A 26,814-nucleotide genomic window follows, 5' to 3' on the forward strand; every position below is an offset into this window, starting at 1 on the left:
AGATAAGAACAAGCAGATGAAAGAAAGCAGAAACAAATTGGTTACCAATTACTTTTATTTCCTTCTGATGGAACACGACACTTCAGATGCAGGTGTTTACTCAACGTGTCAGCAAAGCCTGATAGATTTCTTTATTTATGAGTTTCTTGAGCTTGCAGGATGGATCTCTAATTCGAAACAGGGAGCCAAATCAAAGGATTAGTAGTTAATGCATAACTTATATTCAGCTTTAGAATTCTTGGATGGATCTGGCTGTCATTTAATTAGTCAAGGGACGAGTTCTAGAGGAAAGTGCAGAGAAGATTCAAACCTAAGGCTTTCTGCAGTGTATCTCTCCTAGTCCATGGGGGCAGTACTTAGAGAGAATCAGGAATGCTTGTCCATTTGCATGCATAAAATATTTGTAGTGTGGATGTGTAGATTGGGAGCTGATAATGAGCTGTACTTCTTGGGAGAATAACACAGTGTGGACTTAATGAGGGGTCTCAACTAACAGGAAAAAGGAAATTGTCTTAAAAGAAGAGGTTTGTTTGCAGAATGGGAGAAATCAAATGCAACCCCTCAATAGCATAGCTGTGAGAGCTTCTGTGGATCAAGAGGGAAAAATATTTTGCTATTAATAGATAGAACAGGGGTAGCAAAAAGCATCAAAGATGTCAAAAACAGTGAGTTAATCAAAGCTTTTTTCCAAATATATCAGTCCTTGACTTTTCCAGCTAAGTCATACAATTTGAGTGTGGCTCAGATGGTGACAAAAGTTCTATTAGAAGGCAGTGGAACTTAGCACAAAGGATGTACTCAAATTATTATTTGTGACCTACAGTATTATCTCAGAAGTTTTTCTGGATATTTCTGAGACTATAGCTCAGTCTGTAAATTAAAACCACAATAATATTGAAGAAACCTGAATCTCCAATGTATCAGAGTAGTACTGCATAAGCAGGAGGAAAATCCCCTAGTTGTGTGCTGCTGCACTTTTCTTCTGAATGTGGCAAAGAGCTCCCTGACATCTTCATATTGTTCCAGAAAAGATAAACGGAGGTGGTTCCAAACCTTGGTTTTATTAGCTGCAGTTGTTATAAATTTTTAAAGGGTATCATGTTCCTCGCTTGGCAGAGTAACAGTTTGGGAAAGATTTGTTGCAGATTAGATAAGAGCACATTTGTTTTATCACTAACAGTTTGAAGATTAAGTAATTTAAAGAGTCTTCCCATGAACAAACCAATTTGAAAGCTGAGATAATCTTAAATTCTTTTGCTCCACTTCTGCAAGTTTTCATGACAAATGGCAATAGTCATTTCTTAAGTGACTGTTCTACGGGAAATTATGAATTTTAGGAGCTCAAAAAAATGGGGAACCAAACTCTTCCACTGTATGAAATCCAAAGTGCTCTTTAAATTAAATGTAGTCAGATAGTAAAATCTGAAAAAAATGAGAAAAACAATTTGATGAAAGGGCCTGGCATGATGAGTGGATGTACAGAACTGAGGGCTGACGCCCTGTTGGTCTGTCCAAAGGAATACAAATGAATTAAACAGAGTCAAAGGAGAAGGCTTCCCTTCTTTTGGAGAATATTTTGTGCCCAGAGATCAACATTAAAAGACATGTTATTCTCTTCTTGGGAGGATTCAGCTCTGTGGGACCACAGGATTCAGGAACTCAGAAAAGTTCCAGTGCTGGGCTGAAGGGCCCACCTGGCTGGGCTCTGACATGGACTGTGGGGCTGTTTCTCCCTCTGTGTTCTCCAGGAGTGTCCAGATGCTGAAGGGTCTTCTTTGTCCGTTTCTGTTGCTCAGGAATTTGCACTGTGTGCACAGAACTGCCAGAGCAGAAGTTATTTCCCTCTGTAGCTATGAGCACTTCAGTGGCTCTTTGCTCAGGCCTCTGGGAACAGCAGCTCTCGTGGCTCCAGCTTAGACACTTTGAAACACTACAGATGCCTTCTTTGAAAGCAGTGGAAATAATTTTTCATGTGTGGTGCCTAAGGGAAGATCCTGATGACTGTGTTCATCTACTGTGTAAGAAAAGAATAAGTTTTCAGGGAAACTATAATACAAAATGTCTTCGGACTCGCCTAATCACAGTTTGGGCACAAAGGAAAGAACTATTTGCAGCTTTTGATTTGTCAGGGCTCAGAGATTCTGAGATGGACACAGACATTCTGCCTTGAGCCTAAATGCAACAGGACCTACCCCAGAGGGAAGCAGTGGGACCTCTGGGCAGCCCAGCTCTGTCTCTGGTATTCCCAACAAGCTCTTCCTCCTTTCAGCCCTGCGGACAGGACATGTGTTCCCTGGGCTGTCATTTCAGAACACACAGACTGCAGCTCACAGTGGGGGTAGCAAGAAACCACACAGATCTTTTCATCTCTCTCTGTTTTAACCTGATATTCATGCAAAGAAACTTCCTGCTCCAAGGAGCCTGCTGTACCTGCATCCACAGTGGGGCTTCTCTCCCAGCATGGCCAGTCTGATCTTCTGTTTGGAGTTAGACTTTGTACCTACAAGGGGCTGTCAAGCTTCCAGTTCCTCTTCCTTTAGAAGATAGTCACCAAATAAATTAGTTTATGGTAATGCTGGAGGAAGACTTCCATGTTGAAGGCTCAATTTCCCTCTTAAATATGCAGCTCTGAGTTTCTGAGAGATTCAGGAATTGCAGCTTTGGAGGAGCCCCTGGGGCTTTCTCTGTTCTTTCTGACTTTCATGTGTGTATCTAGGATTAGGTCACACATCTCCAGTGCAGCTTGAAGGGTATGTAATGGATGCTGACTGCTATCTTTTGAATGCTAAAATCAGTGACCATGTAACTCTGCACAGGGGAAGTTAGAACAGGATCAAATTTTGCAGGCTCCCAAGGGCTTTTCTAAGACACATCTTCCCAGTGATGTCTGGAGTGAAAAAAAAAAAAAAAAATCCTCAACAATTATTAAAAACACCAATTTATATTCAAATACTATTTCCCCCCCTTGCTTCTACTTGACATTTTAGTGAAGATCAGTCAAACACCAATACAATATCTGAACAATGCACTGTTTCTTTCAGTCTAATGTGGGCTGTGACCCCTCCCGTTGCCACACACCACAATGCCAGCAGGGTGAACTTGGAGTAATGGGTCCTTTCCTAGTCTAACTATTGTGATTCTATAATTTCTAAAAAATTTAAATGTTTGACCTGATACTGGCAAATTACTGTCATTCCTAAAAATTGCCATGTGTGGGGACTTGTGTCTGGCATATTATATTCTTTGGAAGACATAATAATTTCACCACACATATTAAATTTCAACACATGATTATTGCCTACAACAGTAAATGTTAAATTCATACTGTGTGATTCAAACCAAGCCTTATAAATATGCAGTGGAGTCATGTATACAGCCACCCAGAATGCCCCCTCAGAATGCCATCTGACCCCTATAAATAGTGCTGCATTTTTATGGCCTCTTTCTGACAGTCATTCACCAGGTGCTGTACAACCCAAATTCAGATACTCTGAATTTCTCCCTTGCAGTTAATGCTGGGCATTCAGACCCTTGGGCACAAAACCTGTCAGATGATGCATCTGACACCTCTGAAAAGTGAGGAGTTGAGGTTGCAGTTGCCTAGCACCTGTAAATGGAGCTGTTTCCTCCACAGCCCAAGTTCTGTTGACTTCACAGGACCTTTAGAGCATCCATGCTGCCAGTGAATGGCACATGAGTGTGGAAAAGCTCCCAGCTGCATGGAAAACTCAGACTTCTTTACTTGGAGAGTGACAGAGCACTAGAAGAGGCTTCTCAGAGAGGTTGTGGAGATGATAAAAACACACCTGCAGCCTGCCCTGGATGAACCAGCAGGGGGACTGGCCTGGGTAATTTCTAGAGGTCACTTCCAACCCCAGCCATAATGAGATTCTGTGTGAAATCACTCTTTTATTCGTCTCAAAACCCCTTAGGGTATCCCTACACCAATATTCCTGAAATTCCCTAATTTCTTGCACCACCAGGGCTAATTTTCCACATCTGATAGATTTTGGCACAGCTCTGCTGTCCATGTGCTATTCTGGATCTTCCAGAAATCCCTTATCAATCAGCCTTGCCATCCCACCCAGGCTTGTCTCAAGTTTTAGTCAGTACAGGCCATAAATTGCAGAGTTGCTCATGGAAGGTTTTCTGTATCAGTGCTTATCTTTCAAGAATAGGATCTGATTCATCTGTGGGCAGCTTCTGTCTCTGTGTCAGGTGTCACATTTGGCAGTGCCTCCAGCTGCTGGAGTGGCTGTGAACAGAGTTCAGCAGGCTTTAGTCTGGGGGAAAAGGTGAGTCTGCACTTCAAGAGTAGAAATCAAATCTGTTGGCACCAAAAGTCCTCTGGGATTTGCCTGTAGCCTTTAGATTGCATCTTTCTGCTGCTCCTGCTCTTTTTCTGTCTTGTCTGCTTCTGTTTCTCACTGCTCCTTTCAGAAAAACTGATGCGAGTCTTCTTTTTAGAGCATCACATCCCGTTTGCTAAGTGACAGTTGTCACTGACTTCAGGCTCTTTGTCACGTAATTCATTGCTTGATACCTGCTCCCCTAAGCATCTCTTAATGTCAGAAGTTTCCTTGAGGGTGACAAACAGCCTGTGTGGGATTTAAAGGAAGGAGCACAGGTTGCAGATTAGGATTTTGGGAGGGACACTGGGAAAGACAGCTGTGTAAATCTGCCAGGTGTACATGCAGGAGCTGTGCAGCAGCAGCACATAAACAGAGGTCACGGAACCACCAGCAGCTTTGAGGTCACATTGGGTGCTTTGCAGATGGACTGCAGGCCCACAGTGAAGATAAATCTGCAAATTTATCACTGGTGTGCGAGTATGTTGCTGATCCAGGAGAAAGTTTGAGAGCTGGTGGCTGAAGGTTGCCAAGTGTAGAGTTTGGCCTGTTAAGGGCAGAATCCTTTATAAAAGGAAAGATGCAGTCAGGACCTTCCTAAGCAAAAGATAAACTTCAGTGATGGGAGAGACATTCACAGAAGAAGCCCAGACTTAGAAGGAAATGTCTAGATTTGTGAATGTGTCTGGATGCCTTCCTGGCCCGTTGTTGCTTTGTCCTCACCCCACAATCACATCAGATTGCCATAGAATGAAAGATTAAAATTTTACTGTGAGAGATGGATGTGTGGACACTGACCTGTGCAGCCACGGACAGGACACGTAGATAAGGACACTAGGCTGAAGGTTTGGAAATTCAAAAGTTAACATCCAGGGAAATGGAGCACAAGAAAAACACCAGGCGGGACTTGGAGGATGGCATGAGAGGAAGGAGAGTGCTCAGAGTAAAAACACGGACTTAGATGAATTGCAGAGGACTCAGCAACTTAGCTGATCAAACATGTCAAAGTGTGTGCCATCAGTGAATTTCAATTAAACGTTCAGCTTTTCAATTTGTTGTTGAGATTAACGCATGAGATCATATGCAATAAATCACAGCTTATTATGCATGTTTATTAATAGCTTTATATTTAGGCAGTGAGGATCAATAATGTTAACACATGTATATTATTAGAATATAATAAATCAGGTAGCTTGTTTTTATTGGTTTTGCTGGGTAAACAACTATTCCAGGCTGTTTGCAACCTCCCCTCCTCCCCTGCATAGCATGCTGAAGACTAATATTGATTTGCTTTATTTGGAATGAATACAGAATTGTAATATCCATTGGTGCTCAGACAAACCCCAGTTCTGTACACCCAAGCAAGTATTTTATTGGAGTGAGAGGGAAGAACTGCTGGGAAAAGGGAGGTTCTGTTGTAAGCTGGTGCCTCCTAATTCACCCCTGTGTAATGACAGCCATGCTTGCTATACTGCAGGTAGCAACAAGATTGTGCAGGATAAATTTATATGGTTTTGATTTTATTTACTAAAATGCTGATGCCATAGCAATAATATAACCACAAGTTCTTTTCTCCAGTCGTGTTTGGTGAAGAGGTTTGAGAGCAGGTCAGCTCAGATGACCTTGGATATTGCAGCTTCCTACGTATTTTAAAACATACTCAATTTTCCTTAAAATGGAAATACAAATAACTCAGTTTCACAAGCTACTTACATTGCCTTTTCTGTATTTCCTAAAACTTACCAGTGAGTTTCGTTATGCTGCAAGAGAACTGCATTTATAATCAAGTAAAATCCTTCTAAAACCAGTACTCAGATGATAATTGCATTGAACAAACTATGACAGTTTTTAGTTACCATGATAATGACTGCAACCTTAGTGCCTCTGGGACTTTGACATGATGCTCTTCAATTTTATGCTGCATAGAAGAAAGAGTTACATGCCAGCATACTCTGCAATTTCTGCAGTCTGGTCTTTGTTTAATTAAACATCTAATATCTTTTCTTTCGCCCTAATGATAAAGTGGAGATTTTTATGATTATTACTATAACTTCAATTAAAGCATTAAATCTGTTTGCTTTCATGAAATAAAACAGTTGAGAGGAATTTCTTCTAATTATGCTGCACTTGTCCTCTGATGTCGACTCTGTGACATGCCATGGCACTTTATTTGACATACTTCACACCTTGCTGAGGTGAAATGCAGTCTAGATGCTGAAGCAAACTATCCTATAAAATGTACATTGTAAATATAAACCTTTATAAACCTCTCGGGAGGGCCTTTCTAAGCAAAAAATTAACATGTTCCATGATTCAGCCCTATAAAATGAAAAGTAGCCCCTGCTCTGAGTATTAATTTGCAGTGCAAACCCCTAAATCTTTACCTTCCATTGACTTGACTCTGGAATTCATACTCAGCAAAGGAAACATTGTCAGGCCTTATTTTTATGATGTTTTTACTACCAAAAATCCCCCAAATAGAGACAAACAAATCTGTTTGTAACCCCTCACATCAAATTCACCAGCCATGGAGGGATTCTGTGATTAATATTCTTTTATGAGCTCCTGTTTATCACCTTGCTGTGGCTTTGCTTGTTGACTTTTGTTTTCTTTCCCCAAGAACCTCCGTATTTCACGGCTGAACCCCAGAATGTGATTTTGGCTGAGGTGGAGAAGGACGTGGACATCCTGTGCCAGGCCATGGGTGAGTGCACAAAAGTGTTCCAACCTGGACTGATGGCATGTGTCTGTCCAGTTTGGAAGAAATCATCTTACATAAACCATCTTTGGAAGTTTTTAATGTTTAGAAGTCTCTGTGGTATTGCTGATTATCACAGGTCCCATATAGAAGGAAGAGGGTTGGTCTTTCCCCTTGCAGAATTGGATATTTCCTGTAGTTTAGTTTAATTTGGAATAATTCTGGCATGTTGATGTTTGTCTGTGGGGAGCACAAGTCCTGCTCCTGTCACTCTGGAATCTTGCCTGTGCTTCAGAGGTATCACTAGAGAAGAGATTTCAATATCTTGAACCAGAAAATGAGCTGAGGGGGGAGCGTGGTTATGGAACCCATCATTTGCAATGCAAACAGTCCTTACTTTCAACAGTCACAATGCCCTTTCTTCTAAAATTTAGGGAACTATTATAGTGCATAGAAATGTCAGTAACTCTGACATCTGAACATAGTTATGAAATCTGCAGGAGGACTATTACAGGTAGTTTTTAATTGGTAGGTGGCCTCTTAATATAAAAGGATTCAAAAGTCTAGAATTCCACCTGACTAAAATGAGGTTTCAAGTTGAGTTCCACAGAAATGCATTCCCAACCTCTTTCAGCACTGTCAGGTAGGAGATGTTGTCATCATGTGTTTACTGCAGGTTTCTCAAATCACCAAATTTCTCCATTACTCTGATGAGGGACTGAACATTTTGTTGTTTTACTTTCCCTGGTGCTGATTTTAAGAAGCAACACACATAAAATGCCATGAGGTCCTTAGGGAAAAAGATCACATCCTTGGTTAAAAAAGCCAGACCTAACTAACAGTTATTTGTGTGGTGTCTTCCTCCAAATCAGAGCCAATAAAGACATTTTTACTGCGTGCTCGTGTTATTGCCACTACAATTTAAGCATTTTTCCCCATGTTTTATGTAGGAAAGAGTCAGCACTTCGTTTCTAGAAGGAGTCTTTGCAAACTGTGTGATAAGCAAGTGTGTGTGTTAAGGGAGCTGTGGCTGATTTGGAATTTCAGAAGCCTATGATGAGATCTCTTACAAAAAGCTCTTATGGAAATGAAGCTATCAGATGATAAGAGTCAATGTCTTCTTGTTCATTAATAGCTTTTTAAGCAAAACACAGCAGGACTTGCTGTCAGTGGAGTTCCCCAGGAACTCATCTGCTCTCTCAAATATTTTTATGAATTAAAAAAAAAAAAAAAAAAAGACAAGCCAACTCAAAACCTGGAGGAATCAGAGGGGTGTGAGGTTGACTTCAACTCTTCCTTCTACCCTCACTTTTTCTTTGAGTAGTTTAGTTCCCAAGGGGGTTAATGGGGCACTCATAACCATTCTCAGTGGAAATATGGGAACCCTTATTCGACAAAATTAATTATTTCTGTTCAGCTCTTGTAGTGCACATCTAATTTGCTGATAAATGTGGTGCAGGACCTGTTTCCCTATGGATTATTTTGTTGACTATCTATAATACATATAAGGGGTAGGTACTGTAATTAAATACTGAGGAATTTTGATCCATTATTACACAAATCTAGCAATTTCCATCACTTAAAAAGACGGTAAATGAAGATTGCTGCCTCCCTGCTCTGAGCTGGGAGAACAAAGCACTGGGGAAGCTGCAGAGCTGCCCTCTACCTTTGCTACAAATGGAAGACAGATTGTATTTCCCCTAGCCCCATCAGGTTGTGTGCACAAAGCCCATTTGCCAAGACTTCGTGCACTGTGGATGTGTGAGAGACAGATTAATTTCACAGTATAAGCAGAGATTAACTGTAAATAAAATTGCAACTTGCAGCAACCAGCTCCCTGCTCCCTGTAATGGAGTTTCAGGGTATCAGACCACAGGAACCAGGCTCTGCTGTTTATCTTCCAGCAGTGGCTGATGCTGCCTGAATGTTCAATGGGTTTCCTTTAAATGCTCTTTCTGATTTGCTTGTGGAAAGTTTCGAGCTGCAGGCAGTGGTGGTGGTGTCTGGGGAGCACAGTTAATTGCACTTTAGTTCTACCTGTTTAGAGAAGGAGATGGAAGAGATGCTTTTGGGGATTCCCCAGTAGCTCACTGGGATCTAGAGGAGGCGGTAAAAAAATAAATAACAAAGATGACACAGTGAATATCCTGAGTCTTTCATCGAGGTTCTTAAGTGAAATTTGGCAGAGAGTCAAGCAGCTGTTTCACAGATGGAGGAGCTGAGCCTCGGGTTCTTCAGTTATTTGCCCAAGGTTACAGAAGTGGCAAAGCTGGAACCAGCGTCTCCGTTTCCTACCTTCCCTCCTCCCCCCTGACACTAGGTTAATTTGTCTGTGAAAAATGAATAGTGCTGCATACAACTGAGAAATAAGGTTATTTTATTTATTGCTGCCAGTCTTTTAGGCCACTCTCACCTCCTGAACTGCAGGGTTGGGCCAATACTGCTTGGAAAGGTAGAGTGCAAAAGGTCTTGAAAGTGTTTCCTTCTCTTCATAATTTTTCACCAGAAGTTGTCTAGAGAAGAAAAAAGAAAAATTCCTTTTGCGGGGTGTGTGGAGAGGAAAAGTTGTGGGGTGGGTAGAAGATGAGAAAAGCTGGGTTTAACCATTTTTTACAACCAAATAGGCAGCAAAATTAGAAGAGAACGTGTGTACAACTTGGAAGACAAATCTCTCTGGGAAGATCACTAAAGCCCAGATGAATGCTGCTGACAGGCATCAGAGTGCTCAGATAAGATCCTATTATTCAGACTCATAACTTTGAGTGGAGGAAGATACCCGTAACTGAAAAGTAGAGAAATAGAGATGGTAATATTCAGTTTGTCAGCTGAGTTGGTGATAGGAAGGTGTATCTCACAGTGATTATAGGATTAGAAGGTTTGCCAATACTGTTAGTAGAATGGGATTTGTGGAATGACACCAGTGTTAAAGGTTTGAGTGTTCTGAATGCAGGATTTCATTATTTCCTTGGTGCCTATCAAGTCTAATGTGTGGGAAAATGGAGTTGCTATTATTTAAACTTGAAATAATTTCCAAGCTTCTCAGCATCAGGAGAACTATTCCATTTTGCATCATCTGTTTCTTCATTACTCAGTGATAATTTGTATTTGCCCAGGAGGATTTTCAAGAGATGAATAACACTCTCACCGAGAATTGCGAACATTGAAATTTACGCTAATTCTGTATATGGGCTGTTGTATGAAATTTAAATTATGCCTATTGCAAGCTCCTACATCACGTCTATTCTCTATCAAACAATGCACTTCTACATAGTGGGTTTCTTCCTGAGATGATTATCTGCACTATGAGTACATTTTATTTTATCAGCAGAACAAAAGCATCAGAGGTGATTGAAGTAAATGATACGTGTTTATAAAAGTAACAACAGCAATTGGATGTTGTTTTTCAGTCATTGCCATACATTGTTTGTACATTCCTTCCAGAGTTAATACAGCTTTTGTCTGTATAAAGAGAGTAAGTACACTGAGAAAATATGTGAATGGAAGCATCACATATTGGATGGAGTAGTATTTAACTCTGGGAGTTTTAAAATGATAATGATGATTATATAGATCTTCCCATGGCACTTTAGCTCTCGGAACATCAAGTAACTGCCAGCATTGCAGTGAAATTCATTGTCTGCAGATGCTCAATTCATCAGTGACTCCATGCTTCAGTGACACTTCTTCTCTATTTGGTCAAATTTCACCCACCCATGGATTTAAGTTTGTGGTCTCTTATTACAAGAGAACTTATTACAAGGTATATAAGGTACTAAGGTACCTTATTACAATAAATAGTGCAGGTCTGAGGCTTTAAGTGAAAAGTGTTCAAAAACACCCCAAGTGCTGTGCCCAGTTCTGGGCCCTCTGTTCAGGAAGAACATTGAGGGGCTGGGGCGTGTCCAGGGAAAGGAACAGAAGGGTTTGGAGTGTAAAACCTGTGAGGAGAGGCTGGGGAAGCTGGGGGAGCTCAGCCTGGAGAAAAGGAGGATCGGGGAGGACCTTCTTGCTCTCCAGTTTCTAACAGGAGGTTTGTAGTGAGATGGGGGTCGGGCTCTGCTCCCAGGGAGCAGTGGGCAGGATGAGAGGAAATGGTGTTAAACTGTGCCAGAGGAGGGTCAGGATGGACATCAGGAAGCATTTCTGCACAGGAAGGTTTGTCAGGTACTGGAAAAAGAAATTATGATCTTGGAGGTCTTTTCCAATCTTAATTACTCAGTGATTATCTAACCACATAATAAAATACCTGCCTCATTTCTGATCTCTGCACAGAATCCCCAGCATTTGATCCAGTGGGGATTTCTGGGATGTAAACATAAAACATTGTCTGATATGAGCAGTGGGATGGGAACAGCTGTCTCAGACTGTTCTAGGCCCCTGACATCTCTTGAGGAAAAGAGAATCCTACACTATTTGTGTATAATAAATTTACAGCCACTTCATCCCAGGTGACAGGGACATGACAGCAACAAAAATATGTGTGAAATAACTGTGTCAGGGTTTGTGGAACATGCTCATGAAAGAAAACAGAAATAAATGGGACTGTAACTTTTATCTAGGCTAGGAATTTTATTTCTCTTTATGCCTGCTTTTTCAAATAGCAGGTGAAGCTTGAAACTGAATAAAAATAATAATAATTTAAAGCTATCCTATTGTTGTTTGTACATTACTCAGACTAAGCTTCTAGATTGGGATTCAAGTACAGCCATGTGAGCGCTTCGTTTTTCATGTGTAATTTGCCATTTCCTTTGTATTTCAGCTATCTTAGCTACAGAAGCACAGAGGAATCTTATTTGGGATGGAACAGCCTTGCAGACTGGCTGTATTGCCACACTGTTTAAGGAGCATGATTCTGGCTTTCAACATGAAATTGCTCCAAATCTTATTTTGTAGTAGCATGAAATATGATTGGGTGAAGAAAGCAATTTGATAACATGTTTTCTCAACATTCCCCCTTAGTATTTGCTGGTTTTATTCCCTTATGTCCTGCAGTGTGTTATTACCATTGATAATGTGAGATACAGCCTCCGTTTATTTAAAGCAGCTTGGAAAAAATACAAATCGGCGTAGAAAGATGAGAAAACGGGGATATGACCTAAAACGTGCTCTGCAAAGAGTAATAAGGATTTGTTTTTGCTTGAGCAGGTGTTCCCATCCCCACGCTGGTGTGGTACAAGGACTCGGTTGCCCTCGGCAGGCTGCAGAACCCCCGGTACAAGGTGCTGCTGAGCGGGGGGCTGCGCATCCACGCGCTGCGCCCGCAGGACGCCGGCATCTTCCAGTGCTTCGCCAGCAACCAGGCTGGGGAGATCCACACCTACACCTACCTGGATGTCACCAGTGAGTGAGGAGGGCTGCCACGGGCTGCAGGAGGTGTCATCCCTGTCGGTGACCCCACGCCCGTCGCGTTTCTCAGAGCTGCTTTAGTTCAACCTGCAGAGCTCTGAATTCGTGTCACGGGTAGCTGCCCCAGCTGTAAGGAACCCCAAAATGGCCCTGTGGCCTCAGCAATCTGCTGAATCGTGTGGAAAAGCTCTCCAGGACATCAGGAGAGCTTGGCTTGAGGTGAACTCCCCTATTTCACATGGCAAAAAGAGATCTTGGTGAAAAGAAAATTAATTGTGAAATACTATTATCTTTCCTTCGCTTCCTTCCAATTTCCACTCTAATGTAATTCCATTCTGAACTTGAGCTACTGCTTCATGATTGTGCATGCTATCATTTTATTTGCCTTTCTCTGCAACTGCATTTGGTCAGAAAAAAGAAAGAAAATTCAAGTTAAATGTCTTTTTTGGCCAAAAAGTCAGATTAAATGGTTTTGTTAATGAAGTGCATGCTTCTCTATGGAAGAATTACAAATCCTAGTAGTCTCTTTTAACAGTGATTATTAACAGTCATTTCTGTAATATTAAACTTCCCTTCAGGAAGCTGATTTTTAGCCCAGGAGCACTTTGCACATACTGACCAGAATTCCTACTGGCCTCAGAAAATAAATCAGCCCCAGTTCAATATAGATCTAGGAAACTGCAGGGAAAAAACTGCAATAAAATGCAACTGGGGGAAAATAAGAGAGAAAGAAACTTAGAAAATGTCTTGGATAAGGCTCAGGTTCTAAATTCTTTTGGCTGACATTTAAGTTTCAAAGTTAATGCCTCTCTCAAGTTGCTTTTCATCTTAAAGAACTCTGTTATGAAGATGAAGGAAAATAGTTTTGTTTATCTAGATTTCTCAAGTTCCCCCCAAACACTCATTTTGATCTTTATCTTCCTTTTTCTTTAACCTATCTTACTTGTACAGGTACGAGCACTGATAGATTTTTATTTTCTGTGTAGGTAATAAACAGGATTAGGCAATTCCTGGGAGATGAATAAGAAAAGGTTACAGTCACTGCTGAAAGATTTTCATGTCTTATTGTCATGTCCTTCTCCATGATCAGCTCTATAAAAGTGGATGTAAAGGAGTCCACGGTAACAGTTAAAGGATCTTTCTGAGAGGTGAGGCACTGAGTTTGTTTGAATTTTTTATTCTAGACATCAAGCCAGCCTTTATCCAGCCCCCAGAGGACACCACAGTCACTGAGGGGATGACTGCAGTACTGACCTGTGAAGTTTCAGGAGCTCCAAGACCTGCCATCTCCTGGAAGAAAGGTAGCCAGTTATCAATGTGTAGAAGAGCTGCAATCCACATTTTCCTGCCCATTCCTGTTGTTGAGATCCTGTAGATCCATCCAGTGCCTTTTTCCCCGGCGGGTTCGCTGTGGGGCCATCAAGAGCCAGCGGCCTGGGCAGGCTGTAACATTTTGGGAGAGCTGGAATTGCAGTGCCTGATCCCTGACCCTGCCTGGCACTAACCGTGCTGCTTGCCCCGTGTGTTTCAGGAGAGCAGATCTTAGCCAGTGGCTCGGTGCAGATTCCTCGCTTCGTTCTCCTCGAGTCTGGAGGGCTCCAGATAGCGCCCGTGTTCCTGCAGGATGCTGGCAATTACACTTGCTGTGCAGCCAACTCTGAAGGAGCCCTGGATGCTTTTGTGATGCTGACAGTGTGGAGTAAGGATAATGCTTTGTTTAAAGTCTAACTTTAATCAAGTATTAATCAGTTTTTGTTGTACACTCAAGAAATTTTCATTAGTAATTATGCTTTTCTCGTTAATAGCGTTACTTGTATGATTTAATAGGAATAATGTGTCTATTTTAGGAAGCCTATCACAAATACCCTTTTTGTTTGGAGAATTATGCATATAAATCTCTATTTTGTGAAAGGAAGTTTATTTAAATAGAGTTTCAATCACAATTGCAGTTTTACTCAGGTTTTGCGTTGGTGTCTTGCATTGCAAGTGTGAGCTTTTAACCTGTAGATTTGGTTGGTTTCAGGTGGTTTCTGCCTCCAGGAATCTGCAGGCAGCACAGGCCAGTCTGCGACAGTGGCCACAGTCACAATAGGATAGGATTTTCCTCACACTTTTGTATTTTTTGTGGCTCTGCATGCTGTTGGAAGCCAAATCAAAGTGTAGCAGATTTCAGCTAATCCCTCCCACTACAGACTGGTGTGAGACAGGGCATCCTATGAAATGGTTTTGTCATTCACCTTTTTCCCTTGATCTCTATATTTTTATATTTCTTCTGTTAGGGAAGTGAGTCTGATCCAAGAGGTTCACCTGTGTAACTCCTAAGTGAGTTCAATTGAAGGGTAACATGGTTTTTACTACTCAAGGTACAAAATAATGATCCCTGAGCAGGGACTAAGAGCAACTGAAAATAATGAAGATGATGAGGATTAATAGAAAAATGTTGTGGCTTCTCTCCAGCACTTGAAGTACTGATTGTGCTGCTGATGTGTGGTGCATATTTGGCATTTATTAATCCCCAAACTCTGCAAGCTAAATCAGCCACATTTTTCCTTTTGAAATTGGGAATACCTGAAAACATTCCTGACAGTAACTGTAACATATTTGTGTCCATCATGTTTATGTCTTATTGACAATATTAAGTTGGTAGAAATTTCAGGATGCCATAAACTGAATGATATCCAGGTGTATGGATCAAGTAAAGGAGATACTGCTTATTAATTCTCAAAGCTATGGTTCTTACAGGTATTAAAAATAGTTCCTGTTCATTGTACTGCATGAGGGGAAGAAAAGTGAATATAACCTAATGTTTGTGTAGCAATAGCACCATTATAAAGCCAGAAGCCTTACATTGGTGCATCAGGAGTAATGCTAAAAATTCCATGATGTTTAGAGTCAGCTTTTGATTATGCTGATGGTCCCTTCTTGTGCATGTATGAGATGCCTCAGTAGGTGCTGATTATCTCTGTAGGGATTTGAGACTTATTAGCATTATCCACATATCTTCCAAACTCATCCTGTTTGTCTCCCTACCTCAGCTGATGCTTTCTGCTGCTGCTCTTGTGTGTGACACATAATGGGATCTTTCACACCAGATCAGGTTGCTGTAGTTACAGCAATTATTGTGTTCTGAGCCTCTAGGAGGGGCTTGAGTAAGGATGCTCTGAAACATTTAAGTAAACAACATCTTTCTGATATGGCAGATTTTTCTTCCAGGAGCTCCTCCGTGTCCTGGGGTTGATGAGGCTGTAGGGTGCTGTTTAAGTTTACCTCTTTCTCGTTTTTTTTAAGTGCGTTTTCCTTTGCGCAGATTTTCCTCGGTCTTGTTTGTGCTTTTGAGCACGGTTCGTTTCCTCAGCGTTTGCTTCCACACACTCGCTGAGACTTTAGGGAGTTGCATTGACAGACACCTGCACAAGCCAATTGAGAGTTTGGAGAGCTTTACCATTCTTCTCCTTTGGGCTTAACTCGTGCCCTGCGCTGCTGTGCCTCCTGTGTCACAATGTCCGTAGAGGAAGAGGAGCCTTCACAGCAGAGGCTTGAAGAGCAGTGTCCCTCTTGCTTTGAACTCGGTGGCTGCTCTCTGAGTGAGTAGCCAAGGCCAAAGGCTCTAATTTCTCCTGTGCTCCTTTCAGATCGCACTTCCATTGTCCGCCCTCCCGAGGACAGCACGGTGATCAAAGGCACCACAGCCACCCTGCGCTGCGAGGCCACGCACGACCCCAGAATCTCAATCAGGTTGGTGGTGGCACTTCTTGTTTCTCTGGTTTATCCCAGTTTAATTTTATAAGCTGCATGAATAGCAGTAGGTGAAAAGTTTTGGGACCCCAGATTTTCACACCAAACCCCTGATTACTGCATTATAAGGTTGTACACTGTATCATTAATCATATAAATCCCATCTTCCATTTCAGCCTTATGTATTATTTACAATGAGCTGTGTTCCACTTCATGACTTCAATATAGCCTTCCATGATTTTACTGTCAAGGTTAATACACTATCAATAAAACCAACTTGTCAGAGGCTGATACTTAATGAGAGTAAAAGCCAAAGAGAAGGAATAGGATTTCAGAAGTGTTTACTCTGGGGTGCATAAAAGCAACACCAGAGATGCCCATGTTTTTGGAAACAACTCAATAACTTGGGCTTATAGTCTGTTCTAACCGTGTAAAGGAAACCAGAATTTGTCTGGACTATTAAAATTTGAATTAGAGCATCTAGATGAAACTCAGAACTTGAAAATAAATTTGCCATGAAAATTAATGTAGTCTGAAAGCAACATAAATGAAATAAAATGCAAGGAAGAGCTTGGAGAGTGCTTGAAGGGTGAACTGCAGAAAGAACTTTGGAAAGAGGAATATGGGTATAAAAATTCAGAGGTGGGAAATTGTGTCTGTGGGCTCCCCACATGACATGTTGGGAGGTGTGTTTTTGCTATGTGAGCTCTAGTAGACCTTCAACAAGTTTCTGATCCTGGCAGCCCAGTGTTACAGAGCTGGCCAACACCCACCATAAATTGCAGAGTTTCTCTTCTGGTGGGGTGAATTTAAGAACTTGGACATGTAACAGTATCCATATTTTCCTGGTAAAATACTTAATATCTCAGATGGAATTACATTTTTCATTCTGATCGCTTGATCTAAAACCTGAATTTGTAAAAGGTTCTTGAAAGTAGCTGCAGGGGCCTGTCATTTTTAACACGTGATGACAGGAGCTGATCCCTTCCAGAAAGTTAAAATCAATCTATTCTGGTGTTCTTACAAGTGATCAATAACAGAAGCTTTCTGATACTCAGGTACCTTTGGAAGAAGGACAGTGTTGTAATAAATCCATCCAGCAGTTCCAGGATCACCGTAGAGAAGGACGGGACCCTCCTCATCAGCCAGACGTGGTCGGGTGACATCGGGGACTACACCTGTGAGGTCGTTTCTTCTGGGGGAAACGACTCCAGGACAGCTCGGCTGGAAGTGATGTGAGTACTCCAGCTTAAATATTCCCCACATTGGGTTTCAGACACCCTCGGGGATTTTTTAAACATTTCATTCTAGGTGTTGTGGACAGTCAGCAGTTCTGATTTTTTGGTGTGAGGCATTTTTTTAAGGGGCTTGAAGGCTGGTTCATTGCTAATGAAATTGCTTTGAAATGCTCTGATCTCATGGTTGAGCCTGCATTGAGCAGGAGTTTGGACCAGAGACCTCCTAAGGTCCCTTTAAACCTGGATCCTTCTATTACCCCATGCTGCAGGGCTTTCCCATAAAGCCCAAGTGCTGTGCTGTGATGCCAAGGCTTGAAAACAAGAAAATGTTTTCTTCCTTTTAGTATTTTCTCTGTTAAACATTTATCAGAATAGCTGCTCCCTGGATGGGCATTGCTTACTCTTGCATTCTCTTTATACATAATTTTTCAAGAAAAAAAAATATTTTTATGTATGATTTTCTTTATTTCTATGGATCTTTAAAAATAAAAACAAAAAGATGTTTAAAGTGCCATTCAGCTCTGGAAAAGGATTATAAAAATGTCATTACATGGTTCCATATTTTCTATTTCTGTCATTCCACTGGGGTGAAGTGCTCTTCCATTTTATTTTTATCACTAAAAGCAACAGCTGTGGGTTTGGTACATGTGTGGAGCAGATCAAATGAAAAAGAAAAAAAGAAGGTAATGTTTTATGTAGAGTTATTTATTTATTTATTTACTCGAGTAGTACGCACGCTTTAATTTAACTAAAATTGCATCTGTTTCTGCTGGTCATGCCTGATGTTTCTGAGAAGATGGCAATTGTGTGGTTGGCAGTGTAACGAGTTCACCTCTGAGATTTGCTGTGCAGAGGGCTGTTTGATACAGCATCATTCTGACAGTGCCAAGGCTCCATCAGATGCCCATTTTCCGAGAGCGGTCATACATTCTTTTTCTAATTAAGCACTCCTCAGCTCTCCTCCCGGAGTGCATTTTACTGCTGGTTGGAATCCAAGAGCAGAAGACAATTCAGAATATATTGCTGCTACATAGCCACGCTCGCTGTTCTCTGAGGCGGTTTTTGAATGGAGGGCAGAAAATCACAGTAAAGACTGAAAAGAATGTTAAAGCTTGGACTTTGAAACAAAGCTATAAATATGTGCTAAACACTTCAGCAGCAGGACGGTTTCCTAATGCTGAATAGCAAAAGCTGCCCAGTACAGCACAGGGAATTGGATTTACTTGCAGTTCCCCACTGACCACTGAGGAGCTTCTTTTATGGGCCATAAAATCTGGGCTAAAGTTGGTTGGGAGAGGCTGGTCCTGTGTGCCCTGCTGAGGCACCCCAGCTGTTCCAGCTGTGTTGGCTGGCTCCCCATGCACTGGGACTGCCTCTTAATCCTGCCTCTCTACTTCCTTTGATGTTCTGTTGCTGATCGCCCATCTCCTGTTTTTCCTGGAGGAATTAAAGGAATCTATCAGACCCACTCTTTCAGGGGAGTCAAGTAACTGATAAGTCACTCAATAATACCTTGAATTGTGACATTTCATTTCAAAGCAGGGCTGCAGGTAGTGCAATACTGCCAGAAAACATTGCATTTCCTTGCAGCTTTCATCATTATCGTTTGGCTCAGCAGCACCGATCTGCGAGGAAGAGAGATACACGATACAACAGGAGTGAAATGAAGAAGAAAATATGTGGAAAGGAAACATCTGAAGTGAAGCCTAAATTAAATTCCAGCTTGTATAGGAATGACAGATCTATAACATTCCACGTTCTCCCGGATAATTCCCTCGTGCAGAGCATCAACAAACAGGGCATGCACATTCCCATCGATGAGCACTTACACTTCAGTGCCTTGAGTAGCACTAATGGCAGACAAATGTTCAAAGGAGGCCTCTAACCAGTTACAGACTGGAGCAGCCACCAATGGATAGTACATAGCCTTGCCTGACAACTCCAAATCTCCCTCACCTTTTTCCCCCCTCGGGAATCCAGCATGTTCCTCCTCCACCTGTGTGCCCATCAAGAGGAGTTTCCAAAGACACAAATAAGTTTGTTACTGATTTCTGTTCAAACTGATTCAATTGAAAACCATCGACCTCCAGGTTATTTAATCTCTGATGGTCCAGTTTTCAAGAAAGAAATCTCTTCCTTTGCCTGCCCTTGCTGGAAGTCAGGCTTGGGGACAATGGTGGTGTTCCTTGCAGGAAGAACTTGCACAGATAGCACAGCACAGATACATTGGTGCTGCAGGCAGGATGGATCATCTACCTCAATATGAAAGAAGAAATAAAATATTTGCAAAGGAAAGCCAGAAAACTAATGAAGAACTTGCTAAAGTGCAGCCAAAGGTTACCTTGCTCATCAATTTTGCACTGATGGTACTTGGGCACAGAAACTAATTGCTAGTCAAGATACTCTATTCATTCATTTGTCTTCCCTCTAAATGTGTTTATTCTCCATGTACATCACTTGATTTGATTTGCATGAGGTAAAACATTTGAGAGTGATGTTTCTATTCTGCAAGAGATAGATTTTAATTTTACACTGACTATGTTTTTCTCCTAGTAGAATTTCTCAACTGCATATCAGAGACATTTGGTGATGAGCCCCCTGCTTCTCTCACATCCCTGCAAGTCACAGGGTTTGATCCTGAAAGTAATTGCATGTTATGAAACATTCCAGCTTCATTTAGCTTACTTTTATAGTCCTGCATACACAACCCTGAAATACATACAGAGGGAAAAAGGCTTGTTCCTAAAGCTGCAAAAGCTGAGCTATCACCATGTATCACTCACCTGATGGGAAACTGTGCTGATTCCAGCTCGAAGTGTCCTGAGGATTCTCAGGATGTATAAAATATTCAGAATTACCACTATCTGTGCCTGATGATACCCACTGCTCAATACCAGCCTGTCTGCAGCCCATGCTAGAGGATCTCTTTGTTGTATGAATGTGACTGCAAAGTATGGTAATGCTGCATTGTTGGAAAATCAAAGCCCTCTACAAGCCTCTGTTATGTCACAACATATAGTAAAATCTTTTAGGCTCTTTTTGCATGCAAAAATATGGGAAGGACAATGTATTACAAAAATAGGCAATTTATTCCTGGCAGCAAGTTCATCTTCTTTCAGTTCCCTTTCATCAGAGAAAGAGCTATTATTGTTCTGTCTTCTTCAAAAGCAGGAGAGGGGAGCTAACCACTTATAATAAACCCCAGTGCGTTGCCAGAAATGCAGAGTATTGCCTTTGTCAGCCATCTATCCATGAATTTGGATACCCTTTTTACTGGACTATTTATAATTGCCACTTCTTCCAATTTCTTCCCAATATACCCCATAAAAAAATATTGCTAAAATTAAAATCAGTGTGGCCAATGCAGTGTGAGATAAAAATGATGTCCAATTACAAATGTAACATGATACAGATCCCACATCCCTTGGTTCCAATTGTCCATCTCTTCTCCTTTCTCCAGGGAGAGAAAGCAGAAGGAATGTCAAACTTGAGAATATATTATTCCTTCCTCACTGGAAAGAAGGATTCTATTTATTTTTCCAAGCTCTCTATTGAGATGTCATCCAAGACTCAAGGTTCACTGCTGGGTCTGAGTGCACTTGATACTCAGAGGAGAAATATTGCCTAGAAATGCATTTGGAAATAAATGCCATTGTGTCTGTTTGACATTGAAGATATAGCAGGAATGTAGATATTTTCAGCAAAAAGAAAACATAAAATTCAAACCTCTTTCTCAAGTCATCTCCAGATCTGAGCAGATTGAAATGGGAAATAAATCTGTGCACTCTGGAACTCGGCAACCCTATAATTCCAAAAATTCCCCTTGTTACAGACCTCTGAGAGACAAAGAGCCTCAAAACTCAGGGCTGCCTTGCAGGAATTGGAAAGGATTCTTTTGCAAGAGAAACTGCAAAGTCCTGAGCAACAGTTGCCGCGTTTGTTAATTTAAACCATGATAAACTTTTACCAGCAGAGCCATCAGGGCTGAGTGCTGCTCCCTGCCTCAGCCCGGTGCTGTTATCAGCCCTGGCAGATGAACCAGCTGCTCCTGAGCAGACCCTGCCTGCTGGACCTCACGGAGGGAGTCCATTATAAAATAGGAGCAGGGCTTTTCAGAACCTGACAAGAAAACTTGTTTAATCTCCTGTGCCTTTTTAGTAATCCCCTCTTCAGTCACAGTCTCTCTAATTACCTGCCGTTGGACCATTTTTCTCAGAAGTCTCTCCAAACCATGTCTGGTTTATTTTTCTCAGCAAATAGTCTGCTTTTAGCTAATTTTATAAAACACTCTATGTGTTTGCTGAGTGAATTTTTCAGCTGCCCTCTGGCAGTGATGAGCTGACTCAAAACATTAGGGTTTCTGTTTTGAGCATGTATCATTTGCAGCTGGCTAATATTTCTCTCCCAGATTGTCACAATGACTTCATATTCTTTTCTTGCAAATGCACTACTTTAATTGCTTTGTCAGAGTTCCCTCAGGTCACCTTGGTGGCAATGCCATTAACCCTGGGGTTATCTATCAATTACAGATTTTAAAGTGTCCATGCACATATTTTGCTATCACATAAAATAAGTTATGGAAAACTTGCCTCCATGCAACTCTTCAGCATTAGAAAAATGAAGTTTTAAGATACTCTATATTGAAAAACTTCCATATAATTCCTGTTGGGGCTTCAGTGAACAAAAGAAAGATAATGATGGAACTACACTTTGCATGTCTGGTCAAGGTCTGTTCAGTGCTCTGAGTGTTATTGCTCATCCACTTTCTTGGTGCTGACCAATTCTACTCTGAGGTCCTCCTCGCCCTGAGAAAGGGTTGAAATTAGAATTCTCTGTAATAATTTCTTGGGTGTTGGAAGCAAGGAAAGATAATCCTCTTAAAGGAAAAACAGAAGCAATGATCTCTTCGGGGAACGTGAATATTCATGATGGTGGTACAGGTCTCATTTATCATCACTTCCACAGGGTATGTGGTAGCAAATGAGGAGACAAAGTGTAAGTGCATGCTGAAGTAGAAATTACTACTTTTTAATCTCTGCTTTTGCATACTACAATGGGAGAGGTACACTCCTGTGCTGAAATGTCTTTGCAGTTTTAAATGTTCATTTCTGTCCAGGTGTGTTTCTTAGGCACTTGTTCTGCCTGCCTCAGGGGGTTTAAATCTGTGAGCACCATCTGTTGCTGTTCAGTGTGGACACGTTTGGGTAAAGACAAACCCAATATTTGTGATATTTGTGGATAGGGTGTCCTGGATGGAGGCAGCAGCTCACGCTACTCAATCTCTGTCTGAACAGAAAGTGCCCATTTCCCTTGTGCTGCTGCTGATTGTCCTTGTCAATCTGAGAGAAAAATCTACTAAACCCAAATCCTAAGCAAGCAAAACCCCAGGTTTTAACCCAGTCTGTGCATTTAAAAAACAGGGAAAAACAGCGAAACTCTTTTCCAAAAGTCTTCTGAGTGTTGTGCACTTGGAAAAAGAGACTGAGCTTTAAGTCTTGCTGCCCAGAACAGCAGATACATGGGGATAATCTGCTGTGAGCTTCCCCTCAGCCATTCCTCTCACACTACTGCTTCTGTGGCCATCATCTTGCAGGAGGAGCTGGAGCCACAGCCCTGCTCTGAGCTCTTCCCCGCAGGGACTGGTGATAAATGAAGTGGGGACTGGGACTTGTGTGAGGCATGTAGCAACAAGACATTTCACTCTTCCCTTCAGTAATTACCTTTGCCAGCTTAATCACAAAAACTTTTCCAACCAGCTTGCCTAGGACATAATGATAAATTGTGGTGGGGGTTTAATGTTTATTATAATTTAATGTTTCATTCAAAATTAAGCAGCACACTCCTGTAGTCCCTGGGTAAATGGCCATATCTTACACCCCCACACTTTCCAGTGACAGCTACACTCTGTCTCCCAGGTCAGCTGCCCTCCTGCTTTATTTCCAGGTTCCCCTCTTTCCTAAATGTGTTTATCCAAAATTTCACAGTGCTGTGTTCAAAATCTACTCCCTTTGGGCCCACGCATGATCCTTTCTGTGCCTGCTGTTTGTTTTAGCCCCAACGTGGCCATGTCTGAGCTGTCAGTGCACGCCCAGAAAGGAGTGAGAACAGTCAACTTAAACTCCTCACCATCAAGGCATCCCAAGCAAGCGATTTAATGAAGTTGAGATTTGAATCACACCCTGAGGTGTCATTCCATGTTTACTACAGAAAGAGCCTGGGGTCACTGTGCTGCTAATTTGGTTCTGCGTTTAAAGTCAAATGAGATGAGACAAGGCTTTGAGTCTCAGGTTTAGCCTTAGGAAATATCAACCCCTCTTGCCTGGAGAGAGGTGGGCAGGGAAGTGCCTTCTGCTTCTGGTGCCTCATTAGTTGCGTGTTTTTCTTGCCACTCTTTGGCTCTTCCAGCAAGTTGGGGTTTTTTTAAGTTCTTTTTTTTTATTTTTTTTTTTTTTTTTTGATGCTAACTCCACAGTGTGTATCCATCAGAAACACGTAAACAAAAGCATTCACGGCTTAACGGAAAAATAATAAAACTATTGTCTGGCTCTCCATATGTTCCCCAATCTTCCAGTAGAAACAGAAATCCAGGACATATTTATTGTTCTGGCTTGGAGCCAGAGCCTGTATTTATTTTGGTGAGTGGCTGAGGAGTTGCGGTTTTTAAATAACTCTGAGTCTTCAGTGGCAAAATACATCACAAGCAGGAATTGCTGCATTTTTAATGCAAGCATGTGAGCGTCCTCATGGCTTTGTGCTCTGGCCTGAGCTGTGGAAGGGTCACCCTCAGCCTTCCTGGGGAGGAGGGCAGATTGAATGGGTAAAAACTGGCCCTTCCTGCTTTCCTTTCACTCCAAAATCTTCGTTCTCCTTAGGAACCAGAATGATAAGGAGCAAAAATCATGCTTAAGTATAATGCTGGAGGACTTTTATCTCTTAAAACACATCAGCATTTAAGGGTTGCAGCAGAATTTAGTGTTCTCACTTCACCATGCAGCTCCCTCTTTCAGCCAGTGGGTACAAATGAAATGTTTTTCCACAAATTTCCTTTATGTGTAGAAATTACACATTTTAATTGAGCTGCTGCTTTATTTTTGTTTTTGAAATGTTTTATGTTGTATTTCCATGGGGTTTCTGCAGGCATTTTCACTACATTTTCTGGTTGGGTGCTTCAAAAAAAATCCTTATTATAGGGAGGAAGGATTCTACCCATGACAGGATAAGCCTTGAATCCGTGAGTAAATCAAGCTGTTCTGTAGCCTAAGAATACATATGGTAATTTTGATTAGTCGCTCTGTGTGGATAGTGTCAATGTCTTCTGCTTCCTTGAGTATGAAAAATTCCATGTTAAATCATATCTCCCATGTGTTTTACTATTTATACGTATCACTGCTGTCACATTGTAGGACATCATTGCAAGACGGGAGAAAAAGTGAGAGAGGAAATTTATTGACCAATTTGCTCAGTCAAAAACAGGATGAAAATTGGCTTTTTGCCACATTTAGCAACATGTCCATTAGCTGTTCTATGCATCAGCCTTGGGACTTTCAGCATAAATTTCCACCCCACCCCCCCCCTCCAAACAAGATAAAATTGTGAAGAATTCTGAGATGTCTTTCATTTATTTAATTGTACAATAGCTGCTGGTGGTTTTATATCCATCATCACACGGGGCTGATGTCGCCTGCCTTTAACGGCCTAAAAGACTGGAGCTGGATGAAATATAGATTAATTTTTCTGTGCTGGTTTATTTTTTTTCCCTCTCTTGCCCTTTTTCCTCCATAGAGAGCTGCCTCACTCCCCTCAGAACCTGGTGGCCACCCTGAACTCCTCCTACAGCCGCAGCGTGGTGCTCTCCTGGGTACGCCCCTTCGACGGCAACAGCCCCGTGCTCTACTACGTGGTGGAGCTCTCTGAGAACAGTAAGTCAAATACTTGTCAGCCTTGTGGTGTTCTTAAACCATTCCTTCAGACTCACCTCTCCCCAGAGCTGCTGACAAAATGCTGCTGCAGTTGGCCAAAGCCTTCAGAAAGGGGTTTTACACTCAGGTGTTTGCACGCTGGAAGAGTGGAATGACAAAGAAGGCTGAGATGGGGGGATTTATTTACAGGAAGGACTTAGTTCCACCTCTGGTGTTGCCAGCCAGACTTGAGGCACAACAGCTCATTCCTCAGTACAACAGCAGTAGTCAGTTTGTTCCTTCCCATGGCTTTTTCTCCAGTTTTGTGGATTTCTTGGTGTATTCAGAGCCCCAGTTTCACCTAAAAGATGCAGACAGGGGGATAATTCAAACAACTGATGGTCTGTCAAAGGAACAAACCTGGATGTCAAGAGGAGCTGCTGTCCTACCTCTCTGTGGGCTCCTATGTTTTCTCTGCTTTCTCTGGATTATCATTTTACACCCTTCCTTGAGGTAGGTGGTTGAGAATGCTCGAGTGCAATCCAAATATCTGACTTCCTGCATGACAAACCTGGGCATTGGAAATTGCCACTTGCCAGTTTTAGCATGCTGTACACCAGGCCCTCCATGGCTCTCTGTCTGCAAGGTTATTCAGGGACATTGCTAATGTCTCTTGAGGAGTTGATGGAAAGATGAGGGTATATGGAAATCGGTCACCTTGGCAATACTTTCTAATCTCTATCACCCTAGGAGCTGGAAATCCAAGCTGAACAATTGATTCTTGATGAAAAAATTAAGAGCATCACTTTTTGTGACATGTGGAAATTAGTTACTGCATAACTGAATGTGAAACAGTTCTGATTTCTGATTATCTGGAGAGCAGCAGTTTGTTTTGCCACACTGAGAGCTTGAGGGGAACTTGAGCTTCAGATCACATACAAGCCTTTTGCTTTGCAGGCTGGAGTGCATAACTTCTCAGATGTGGAGGTCCCAGAACCAATGATCTTCACAACTGTTAAGCAAAGTGCAGGTTTCTAATCCTAGCAGAAATCCAAAGTCATGCCCAGGACTGCTGCCCTTAAAATAGTTCTTTTCAATCAAAGACTCTGGATCTTTTTGTTACAAATGAGTAAGAAAATCCATGATCCTGCACTCATACTCCTCTACCGTTTTATCACCAGCTTCCTTTTTATTTTCACTCTTTTCTCCTTCCCTCCCATAGCTACAGGCCAGTTGCTGCCTGTTTTTCTTCTTTTCCTTCCCTGGTCTTTTGCCCAAGGATGTTTCCCTTCTGCTCCTTGTTTCCCAGTGGCTTTGTTGATGACAAGTTAGTGAAGTCCCAGTCTGGGAACATGATGCAAAGGTCCTAGAGCTGTATTTGCACAGAGACAGCACAGAGGTGGGAGAACACGTGCACTTGGATCCTGCAGTGGGCTGCATCGACTGGGAGAAGTCCCTGAAAGAAAAGGCAGCTCATTCAGTGCCAGGAGAATTATGGAATTGTTTCAATTGGAAGGGACCTTGAAGATCATCTCAATCCATCATCTTTC

At 41.8% G+C, this 26,814-nt stretch overlaps 1 protein-coding gene across 1 annotated transcript in view; it reads left to right on the plus strand.

Annotated features, from left to right (window-relative positions):
* SDK1 (sidekick cell adhesion molecule 1) overlaps window positions 1-26,814 on the plus strand; it is a 376,424-nt gene that overhangs the window by 230,622 nt on the left and 118,988 nt on the right. The window contains exons 8-14 of the mRNA XM_021549399.3: window positions 6,970-7,053; window positions 12,193-12,387; window positions 13,578-13,694; window positions 13,925-14,092; window positions 16,026-16,128; window positions 17,187-17,363; window positions 25,149-25,285. Of these exons, the coding sequence (XP_021405074.1) occupies window positions 6,970-7,053; window positions 12,193-12,387; window positions 13,578-13,694; window positions 13,925-14,092; window positions 16,026-16,128; window positions 17,187-17,363; window positions 25,149-25,285 (981 nt within the window). The remainder of the gene's footprint in view (window positions 1-6,969; window positions 7,054-12,192; window positions 12,388-13,577; window positions 13,695-13,924; window positions 14,093-16,025; window positions 16,129-17,186; window positions 17,364-25,148; window positions 25,286-26,814) is intronic.

Source organism: Lonchura striata, chromosome 16 (genome assembly GCF_046129695.1).
Source record: "Lonchura striata isolate bLonStr1 chromosome 16, bLonStr1.mat, whole genome shotgun sequence".
NCBI lineage: Eukaryota > Metazoa > Chordata > Aves > Passeriformes > Estrildidae > Lonchura > Lonchura striata.